General features: G+C 46.4%; 1 protein-coding gene across 4 annotated transcripts in view; it reads left to right on the top strand.

Moving 5' to 3' along the window:
* The first annotated feature begins 8,704 nt into the window (after nt 1-8,704).
* Nucleotides 8,705-11,090, top strand: part of lamc3 (laminin, gamma 3) — a 128,935-nt gene continuing 126,549 nt past the window's right edge. For all 4 annotated transcript variants that reach the window (XR_006021659.1, XM_042059660.1, XM_042059659.1 and 1 more), the window contains exon 1: nt 8,705-9,884. Coding sequence is in view for 3 of the 4 variants with exons in the window: in XM_042059660.1 (XP_041915594.1) it covers nt 9,527-9,884 (358 nt within the window). In the remaining variant the exon portion in view is untranslated. The remainder of the gene's footprint in view (nt 9,885-11,090) is intronic.

The following is an 11,090-nucleotide window of genomic DNA, read 5'->3' as shown; positions in this document are numbered from 1 at the left end:
TGCACAGCATTGCCTCTGTCTGCCTCAATAGCCAGGCTGTGGTTGCATAATCTGTATTTGGTCAATGTTTTTCTATGTTTGATATTAGACACTGTAATAGGTAGTCTGATTCTTTCTCTATAAGCTAGAAAGTGTTACTTTCTGTCTATTCATCTCCTCACCACTACACACTGCCCCTTCCCCCGCTCCATCTTTCTATTTCTCCTTCACTCTCTCTCCCTTTCTCACCCTCCTTCTCTACCTTTCCCCCTCTCTCTCCTCTCTTTTACCCTTTCTCTCTCTCTCTCCCTCCCTCCATCCCTCTCTCCCTCTTTCACTAAGTCCACACTAGGCTACGCCGGATCAGTTTTAATACGAATTTCAGGAACAAATCCGTTCCGTGTCCACAAACAGTGTATCAGTTTCAAAGTAGATAGGAAGTACATCCACATTATCACCCCTGATACGCAAATCCCTATGTTACTGTTGCTAGGTCAGATACTGTAAACAATGACCATGCAGTAATAAAAAAAAAACTGCTTTAAAACTCGTAATTCTGATTTTTGAAAATCATGGTAAACGTACAATCAACAAGTAGCTTAGGGCGTACAAGGGAAAAAAACATCAGATAAAATCTGCAAACTGGGGAGACATGTGTAATGTTTGCCAAGTTTACTGCCTGTTACTTGTAGGAATTCCCATTATAATGCCAGGTAGCTTTGTCTGCTAAGCTAAGTGAACAAACAAACAAATTAGCCTACCTCATGTGATGGACATTACAGAATATTACACAGTGCTTCTTATACACAGTTGCAGTATATAATAATTGTGTATACAGCGTCTTTGAATTAAGTTGCATAGGCTATTAATCCGATGCCATTTACTGTAGGCTACTCGTCAAATGAATAAATGTAGGCTAGGCTAAATGTTTACTTCTTGAAAAGCAGCATATAGGCATCATCACGTGAAACGAGCACAAGGAATCAGGGAAGGGAACATGGACTTGTACATCATCTGTTTTCAGATGGTTCTGCAACACACTACAGACACACCATCCACATCCGTCCAACACAGCTCCGGCGCAAAATGAGTTTGGGGTCACGGATCCAAACTGGTCTAATGTGGATGGGAGGGAGAATCGTAACAAAAGTGTGTCGGATACAAACGAATCTGGCATAGTGTGGAAATTGTCTTTAACTTCCCTATTTCCCTCCCTCCCTCTCTCTCTCCTACTCTCTCTTTCCTGCCCTCCCTCTCTCTCCCTCTTCTACCCTCCCTCTCTTTCTCCTCTCTCACCCCCCTCTCTCCTCCCCTCTCTCTCTCTCTCTTCCTCCTGCTCTCTCTCTCTCTCCCTCCTGGTCTACCCTCTCTGTAAATGAGTTCTCCTCTAATGATCAGTTGCAGGATGGGAAATGAGAGCTTCCTGAGGACAGCACACACACACACACACACACACACACACACACACACACACACACATACACAGCACACACACACACACACACACACACACACACACAGCACTGAAGCAGCTGAAGTCCAAACCCTAACTTTTCGATTCACTTACTGTAAGCAATTCAACACACACATGCCCAGATACACACACAGACACACATGCACACACTTCTTTGGCAGGTTGTGAATTCCCTGCTGAGACTCATATACTTCTTTAACAGTTAAGGCAGCAAAAAGGATGTCATCTGATATGTGTGTGTGACACTAATCAAACACACACACACACACACACACACACACACACACATACACGCACGCACGCACACACACACACACACACACACACACACACACACACACACACACACACACACACACACACACACACAGCACAATGGCAGCAGCTCTGATATCAAAGTCATGTTCAAATCCATAGCTCACCTAAGCCGTGTTATCATCATAAAAACAGACTACAAACCTGCCACCCTGCAAAACACAGTGACATCTCTCATATATAGCAGGAGAATGGCTGAGATAGGAACAGCAGAGAGGGAGAGAGAGAGGGAGTGAGAGAGAGGTAGGGAGAGAGTAGGATGAAGAGGGGAGAGAGGGTGATAGAGAGGAGGAGTGAGAGAGGAGGATGAAGAGGGGAGAGAGGGTGATAGAGAGGAGGAGTGAGAGAGAGGTAGGGAGAGAGGAGGATGAAGAGGGGAGAGAGGGTGATAGAGAGGAGGAGTGAGAGAGAGGTAGGGAGAGAGGAGGATGAAGAGGGGAGAGGGTGATAGAGAGGAGGAGTGAGAGAGGAGGATGAACAGGGGAGAGAGGGTGATAGAGAGGAGGAGTGAGAGAGAGGAGGTAAAAGGGAGGAGACAGGGGGAGAAGAGGGTGGGGTAAAGGAAAGAGAGAGGGAGGGTGGGAGAGAGAAGGAGAGAGAGGGAGGGCAAAGAAGGAATGAGAGAGAGAGAGAAGAAGGACTGCAGGAGAAAGGGACAGTAAAAGAGAAACGGCTGACAGGGGAGATGGAACTGGAGGGAGAGAGGAACTAAGGAGGAAAGAGAGGAGAGAGAGAAAGAGAAAGGGGGAGGAGGGAGGGAGAGAAATAAAGAGAAAGATTTTTCATATCTTGATATTCTCATTTTGTTCTATTGCATACACATCATCATTGCTTTGGCAATTTTGTACCGTTTGCATTCATGCCAATAAAGCTCATTGAATTTGGATTTGAATTTTAAATTTGGAGAGAAAGTGAGGGGGGGGGGGCGTAGGCAGGATAGAGGGAGGAGAGAGAGAGAGGAGAGAGAGAGGGAGATGGCAGGAGAGAAATGGCTGACAGGGGAGATGGAGAGAGAGGGAGGGACAGCAGTGGTGAGCGGGAAGGAAAGGTGGACGACCCTGACGCGCCACTCTATCACACACACACACACACACACACACACACACACACACACATACATACACTCCTGCAGCCTGACACACACACACACACACACACAAACACGCATACTCCTACAGCCTGACACACACACACACACACACACACAAACACACACAAACACTCTTGCAGCACACACACATATACTATCACCTGCAAACTGCCACACACACACACACACACACAACCAAACAAGCATCAGACTCCTGGCACCTGCCACATCCCATACCCCAGCCAAATACACAATCCAATGTGTGTGTGTGTGTGTGTGTGTGTCTAAGGATGAGCTGCATGTGGTATGTCTCTGTGCAGTATCACACCTGAACACTCTTAGCAGACAGAGCAGCATCTCATCCCCTCGCCGTGGAGACATCACCTCATCACCCCAGAGATCTCATCCCATCGCCCTGAAGATGTCACCTCATCACCCCGTAGTTCTCATCCCATCGCCGTGGAGACGTCACCTCATCACCCCGGAGATCTCATTCCATCGCCCTGAAGACGTCCCACAGATCTCCCTGGAGCACCTCTCACACATCTCACGGATGTCTCAAGGATGTCTCAAGGATGTCTCAAAGACCCTTGATTAACAGACCCACATCTTATAAGACCTCTGTTGCCGTACCTGGGTGTCACCAGCTTGTAGCTGTTCTGTAGTCTCTGCCTACAGTACTGCAAGGGTCCCAATTCAGTTATCCCAAGAAAGAGAGAAGTCCTTACTTAACCTCTCCAGTATAATTATCACACAGATTCTCCATTTTAATCTTTGGTAACACTTTACGGTAAGGGTACATGAATTATCATGAATTCATGCATTAATTACTTCAGGAATTATGTATTACTTCATTTCTTAATATCTCATGAATAATCAGGAATTCACATATGTTAATAGTCTGTCATTCGTGACCTCATACATGAACAGCACACCAACTAAAGCATTAGGTACAGTGGGCACATCATTATGAATTATGATTTATTAAGCATGACCATGATTATTTCTTTTTCTGCCAAAAATGTGGTCATCCCTGGTCAAATTCTGATTTTAACACAGCTTTGCAGTTATCTAAACACATGTCATTATTCAACACTTTGAGGGGCCACAGACAATATAAGCTCATGAGCAATTAACCTTAAATTCATGTAATCATGATGCTCATGCTTAAGAAATCATAAATCATAATGATGTACCCGTCATACCTAATGTCTTAGTTGATGTGTTGTTCATGCATGATGTCATGAATGAGAGACTATGAACTCATGTCAATTCCTGATGATTCATATGATATAAAGGAATGAAGTAATGCATAAATCATTAATTAATTCATGCATGAATTCATGATAATTCATGTACCCTTACCGTAAAGTGTTACCTAATTGCGCAGGGGAGCTTAAGGATGTCTTCACAGACATCTTTAACACTTCCCTGAAGCAAGCCATTGTCCCATCATGTTTCAAAGCTGCCACCATCATACCTGTGCCGAAGAAAACTGCTCCATCCTGCTTCAATGACTACCGCCCTGTGGCACTGACACCCATCATCATGAAGTGCTTTGAGCGGCTTGTCATGTCACATATCAAAGCCATTCTCCCCCCCACCCTGGACCCCTTCCAGTTTGCATACCGAGCCAAGCGGTCTACAGAGGATGCAATCTGCTCTGCCCTCCACCCAGCCCTCACCCACCTGGAAAAAAGAGACTCATATGTGAGATTGCTGTTTATAGACTTCAGTTCTGCATTCAACACCATAATACCACAACAACTCATCTGCAAACTGGACAAACTGGGACTCAGTACCTACCTCTGCAACTGGCTACTGGACTTCCTCTGTCAGAGGCCCCAAGTAGTACGTGTTGGCAACAATACCTCAAGCAGCATCACACTGAGCACAGGGGCCCCCCAAGGCTGCGTGCTCAGTCCGCTGCTCTTCACCCTGCTGACGCATGACTGCACTGCAACCTACAGCAACAATCACATAGTGAAATTTGCTGACGACACAACTCTGGTGGGTCTCATCACCAAGGGCGACGAGACTCAATACAGGTTGGAGGTCGACCATCTGACCACGTGGTGCAGGGACAACAACCTCCTGCTGAACGTCAGCAAGACCAAAGAGATTGTTGTTGACTTCCGGAGAGGTCACACCCAACACCTGCCACTGACCATCGACGGTGCTGTGGTGGAGAGAGCGAGCAGCACCAAATTCCTGGGGGTGCACATCAGTGAAGACCTCTCCTGGACCACCAACACTGCATCACTGGCGAAGAGAGCTCAGCGCCGCCTGTACTTCCTGCGGAAACTCAGGCGAGCAAGTGCTCCACCAGCCATCATGACCACATTCTACCGAGGCACCATTGAGAGCATCCTCTCCAGCTGTATCGCTGTGTGGGGCGGAAGCTGCACTGAATACAACAGGAAAGCCCTGCAGCGCATAGTGAACACAGCTGGAAGGATCATTGGTGCTTCACTTCCCTCCCTGAAGGACATTTACACCACCCACCTCACCCGCAAGGCGACCAAAATTGTGAGTGATTCAAGTCACCCCGCTCACAATCTGTTTGATCTACTGCCCTCTGGGAAGAGGTACAGAAGCCTGCGCTCCCGCACTACCAGACTCACCAACAGCTTCATACACCAAGCTGTAAGGATGCTGAACTCTCTCCCTCCTCTCCCCCCTCCACCCTCAGCTACATAACATCCTGGACATTGGACCCACAATGGCCGCCTGCACTACTCCACTTGCACACTTGCACACTTGTACACTTTACAACTTGGTGTTGTTGTCCTGGAAACACAACACTTCTGCTGCTCTTACATAACTTGCACCACTATGCCACTTTCTTTATTACTTAGGTCAAACAGAACTACCCAAGCCTTTTATTGGCCTGACTTTGCACTAGTATTTTATTGACTGTCCATGCACAATTTCAACCAAATTTTGCTGCTCTTATTTTTTCATTATTATATGTGCCCTCTTATTTACTTATTTACTTACTTTTTTGTTTACTTGAATGTTATGTTTGTCTGTGGACTTAAATTGGTAAAATGTCTTGTCTTCACCGTGGGATAGTGAGAAACGTAATTTCGATCTCTTTGTATGTCTGGAACATGTGAAGAAATTGACAATAAAGCTGACTTTGACTAATCTTTTATATCAACATATTAGTATTGCTATAAAGCAGACATAGTATGGATAGCCATTTTCACCTTGGCTTTGTTGAATAAGGAGAGTTTGGTGCATGGCCACAAAGCTACCTGGTTTGTGGCCATGCCTCCATGGTTACCTACCTCGAAACCTGGTTGTTTCCCCTTCGTACGCAAATCGTGGACTTTGAAATGAACACTAAAAAACACGTCAATCTCAACAAAGTTTGATGCCTGAGTTTGACGCCAAACACAGACTGCGACGCAAGCCATCCTTCTGATCACCACCCCGCCATGCTCCACACAATACCACTTTGAGTTGGAGATTCAGGCAGGGATTTTCTAATGAGGAGACACAGCGCTCAAAAAATCCTCCATAGAAATGGGGTATGCAATATGGCAGTTGTCTACACATATCTCACCCTTTCCGCGGCAAAAAAGTGTTAACATGTGAATACATTGTGCCAATCATGTGGTGTGTTGTGAAGACATTGTGCCAATCATGTGTTGTGATCTCACTGCTGGAGCAAGGTTGGTGACGTGAAGCCGACTTTGATTCAGGTAGAAGTTGCTGGAGCCTGTTATGAGCAGTCATTGACTGCAAGGCAGCCAATCAGCATAAAGCTATTCATATGAGTGCCAGATATGCATGAAGGGCGCTAAGTATCTGCTAAAATGGGCCATTTTATTCCCCAGCCTACTTATAAGATTGTAAATGGGCTTGTACAATGGCATCTGGGCATGTGTTCTGACAGACAAAAGTTGCATACCCTCTATGTTAACATCACTCATTCACTCACTCTCCACCTCAAGATGATGTGTGGTGAGCGACGTTCTGGTGCATAATGGCTGCCGTGCATCACCCAGGTGGGTGCTACACATTGGTGGTGGTTAGTAAGGTTCCCCCTTACCTTCTATGTTAACACGAGAGAACGATGTAAAACACTCCGCTCATTCATTCAGTATCGTATCTAAATGGATGTTCTTTTGTATTGTCTAGGGAGAGCTTACACAAAGGAAAAGCAAGGGACTGTGGCTGAATCATTACATGTTACGACCCTCCTGCTGACTATTTTTACAGCATCATTGTTCTCTTTACAGCTTTAACGTCCTCGTATCCTCAGCGCTGTGAATGTGTGCATAATTCCACGTGGTGCTTGTATCCCGCGGAAAAGCTTGCAAAAAGTGGGAAAAGGCCACTGTAGATGAATGGCTGTGTTCTGTGCTCATGCCGGGGAATAAATCTCTCCGCATTATCCCTTTTTTACATCGTCTGCATTGCCGCCGCCTTATTGCTATGTATTTATGGGTGATTCGGCTAGTGAGTGCATGCTGGAGAGAGAGAGAGGGCAGAGCTACAGTCAGAGAAGATGAATAGCTGGATAGGAGTGTGTGTGTGTGTGTGTGTGTGTATGTGTTTGTGTGTGCGTGTGTGAGAGAGAGAGATGAATATTAGGATCATGCTGTACTCCAAATGGGTAAAACTATATGAGGAGTGCACTCTGGAAAAGGGCGTATGTGTGTGTGTGTGTGTAAAAGGGCAGCGCTATGTTTTTAAACTAGAACAAATGAAGTACCGTTTAACTGAAATGTCAAATGTCAGCTTGCAGCTTGCTTCTCCCCATAGCCTGAGAAGCAGTGTGTATTTGTGTGTGTGTGTGTGTGTGTGTGTGTGCGCGCGTGTGTGTGTGTGTGTGTGTGTATGCTGGTGTACATGTGTGTGTGCACACGTGCACAGTATGTATGTGTGTGCTGTGTGTATGCGTGTGCGGTGTGTATGGTTGCATGTATGTGCGTATGTGTGTGTACAGTATGTGTGCTGTAGCCTTTGACTGAACAGCTCTTCAGTAAGACTACACTACAGTATCACTACAGAAGCTCCCGGCCTACCTAACCTCACCTCACCCTTGATTTGCTTTTAAGCCGCCGAGATTTAACCAGCGTAACTTCAGTCTTCATATCAAGTCTTGTTTCTGTCAAAAGACACATTTAAAGAGGGACAATAAAACCACAAGTCGCAATTACAGTTAATTACAGTAGTTCATTTTCACACAGAAATTGAATCAAACTGATTCAACCTACTGTAGTTTGACTACACAAAACATTCAAAACACAATGTACTGTAATCACTCTCTCAATGGGATACTGGAAAATGCCGTATATGCTGAAAAATGCTGTATATCCTGGAAAATGCTGTATATGCCGGGAATGCTTGGGTAAAAGGTCTCATAGTATAGGCTACACACATGCCTTTGACTCAGTAAAGCTCTGAGGTCATTAAGGTTATAAGGTCAGGAAGACCTTTGACCACACAAACACCTTTGAACTATGCTGGTGGTCCAGCCACTGATTCAGTGTATTCCAGTTAAACTACACACTACAAACCATTCAACAATTTCATTACAGACTGAAGATGTTATTGGTTGTCAAGTGGCCATGTGGACGTTTTATTATGTGAACAACAGGCAGTCAGTCCTTGATACAGTTCACAGTTGAAGCCTTAGTGAGCCACCACCCAGTGGGTCTCAGTGTGTCAGTTCCTCCTTCCACCAGCAGAGGGAGCCTGTCTGTCACCCCTTCGTGCCCCTCTGTAGTTTCTTTCCCTCCCTCTCTCTTTCTCTCCCTCCCTCTCTCCCTCTCTTTCTCCGTCCTCCCTGGGTCCTCCTCTCTGGTCTCCCTTTATCCCACACAGGATGGGTCCCAGTGCAACTTCAGTCCTCTCAGGGACGACACATGTTCTCGGACTACAAAGAGCACAAGGAGAAGAGAAGGACGGCAACAAGAAGGAAGAGAAAGACTGAGAGAGAAAGACTGAGACGGACAGAGAGAAAGACTGAGACGGACAGAGAGAAAGACTGAGAGAGAAAGACTGAGACGGACAGAGAGAAAGACTGAGACGGACAGAGAGAAAGTAGCTCAAAGGCAGAGATCTGATTTATTTTTTTAGTTGACATCTCTGATGTTTCTGCAGTTGAGTTTGTGAATTGTTTGTCTAAGGAGTTGCATCAGGTCTTGTGTCTTGTCTTGTGGGGAAAGTGGTGTATGAGTGCCTGTGTTCTTCTGAAGTAGGTTTAAAGCTGTGTGTGTGTGTGTGTGTTTGTGGTTGCTGTGAGTGTTTGCGAGTGTGTTTTTGGTAGCTGTGAGTGTTTGCGAGAGTGTGTGTGTATGGGGGGGAATAAACATCTGTGTGCTGTCTGACTTAGGGGCAGAGGCAGCTGTTTCTACTGTAGAAGGTATTCTGTGTAGGTGTTATCAGGTACTGTATGGTGTGAGCTGGGTCTTCCTATACTCTTGAGTTCATTTGCTTCAAAGTGTGTGTGTGGGTGTGTTTCCTGCACGTGTTGCTGCAATTGTGTTGCACTTAAACTCCCCAGTATTATGTGCAAGTGAATGCTTTGTGCAAACAGATTGCCCTGAGTGTGCTTCTGCAGTTTGAGTGTGTGCTGTGTATGCTGTGTGTGTTTGTGTGTGTCCGTGTGTGTATATCAGCAGCAGTAGTTGTTTATTTATAGCTTAGGAATGGCATCCTTCCTCCTCTTTTTCCTCTCCTCGTGTCCTCTCGTCGCCATGGCAGCCATGGACGCTTGCTATGACGATGAAGGCCGGTCGAGTCGCTGCATGCCCAAGTTCGAGAACGCGGCCTTCAACCGCACCATAATGGCGTCCAACACGTGCGGCTCGCCGCCCGAGGACTACTGCATGCAGACAGGGTCAACACGCTTCTGTCACACCTGTGACCTGTCCGACCCCGAGCGCCACCACAATGCCACGTTCCTGACCGACTTCCACAATGGGGACGAACCCACCTGGTGGCAGAGCCAGTCCATGTTCTACGGAGTGCAGCACCCCAACTCCATAAACCTCACTCTACACCTAGGTAAGCACACACACACACACACACACATACACACACACACACACTCACATACACACACACACACACACACACACACACACACACACGTTTCACCTACATAAGGACACTCACACACGCATGCTTGCGCACACACAGACACAGACACAGACACACACACACACCAAGCAGACTTACTGTATTACACCTCACATTTCACCCACCCCCCTCAACCCAGTCAGCAACCCATTTGTACCCCTCCTGGCCTGATCTGAGGGGCCTCCTGCTTCAGCGCACATTCTGGGTTTGTGGGTCAGCTGTGACCCTGATCTGTCCTGGATTCAGCTTCTGCCAAAGTTCACCTGCTACCTTACCTGACCTGTGTCGTCTGCTACCTTACCTTACCTGTGTCTGTTCTGCTCCTCTGCTACCTCACCTGACCTGTGTCTGCTCTTCTGCTTCCTTACCTGACCTATTCTGTGTCTGTTCTGCTCCTCACCTAGCATGTGTCTGTTGTTCTACTCTTCTGCTTCCTGTACTGTGTCTGTTCTTCTCCTCTGCTACAGTACCTTACCTGTTCTGCTTTTCTGCTACCTTATCTGACCTGTGTCTTCTGCTACCTTACCTGACCTGTGTCTGTTCTGCTCCTCTGCTTTCTTACCTGTAGGCTACTGTGTCTGTTCTGTTCTTCTGCTACCTTACCTAGCATGTGTCTGTTCTGCTCCTCTGCTACCTTACTGTACATAGCATGTGTCTGTTCTGTTCTTCTGCTACCTCACCTAGCATGTGTCTGTTCTGCTCCTCTGCTACCTTACTGTACGTAGCATGTGTCTGTTCTGTTCTTCTGCTACCTCACCTAGCATGTGTCTGTTCTGTTCTTCTGCTACCTCACCTAGCATGTGTCTGTTCTGTTCTTCTGCTACCTCACCTAGCATGTGTCTGTTCTCACAATGTCTCTCTGCAGTCTCTCCATCTCGGACTGAAGAGGCAGATGAGAGAGGCACAGATCAAAGACCACCCAAGAAGTGAATGGCTGCACATGTGCTATAATGTAATGGCTACACATACACTAGAGCTGATCTGACTGTGACGCCGTATGAGAAAACACCTTCCGAAGTCAGCTGGGACAATATCAGGGACTCACCAGATTAATAAAGAAAGAAGATTGAAGTCTTCTTTCTCAAATGACCATTTTAATTCTTAAGCCAACGCAATCAGAATTTCCTGCAC

Source organism: Alosa sapidissima, chromosome 13 (genome assembly GCF_018492685.1).
Source record: "Alosa sapidissima isolate fAloSap1 chromosome 13, fAloSap1.pri, whole genome shotgun sequence".
In the NCBI taxonomy this organism is placed as follows: Eukaryota; Metazoa; Chordata; class Actinopteri; order Clupeiformes; family Clupeidae; genus Alosa; species Alosa sapidissima.
The sequence above is the reverse complement of the archived record's forward strand: the minus strand, read 5'-3'. Positions and strand labels throughout refer to the sequence as shown.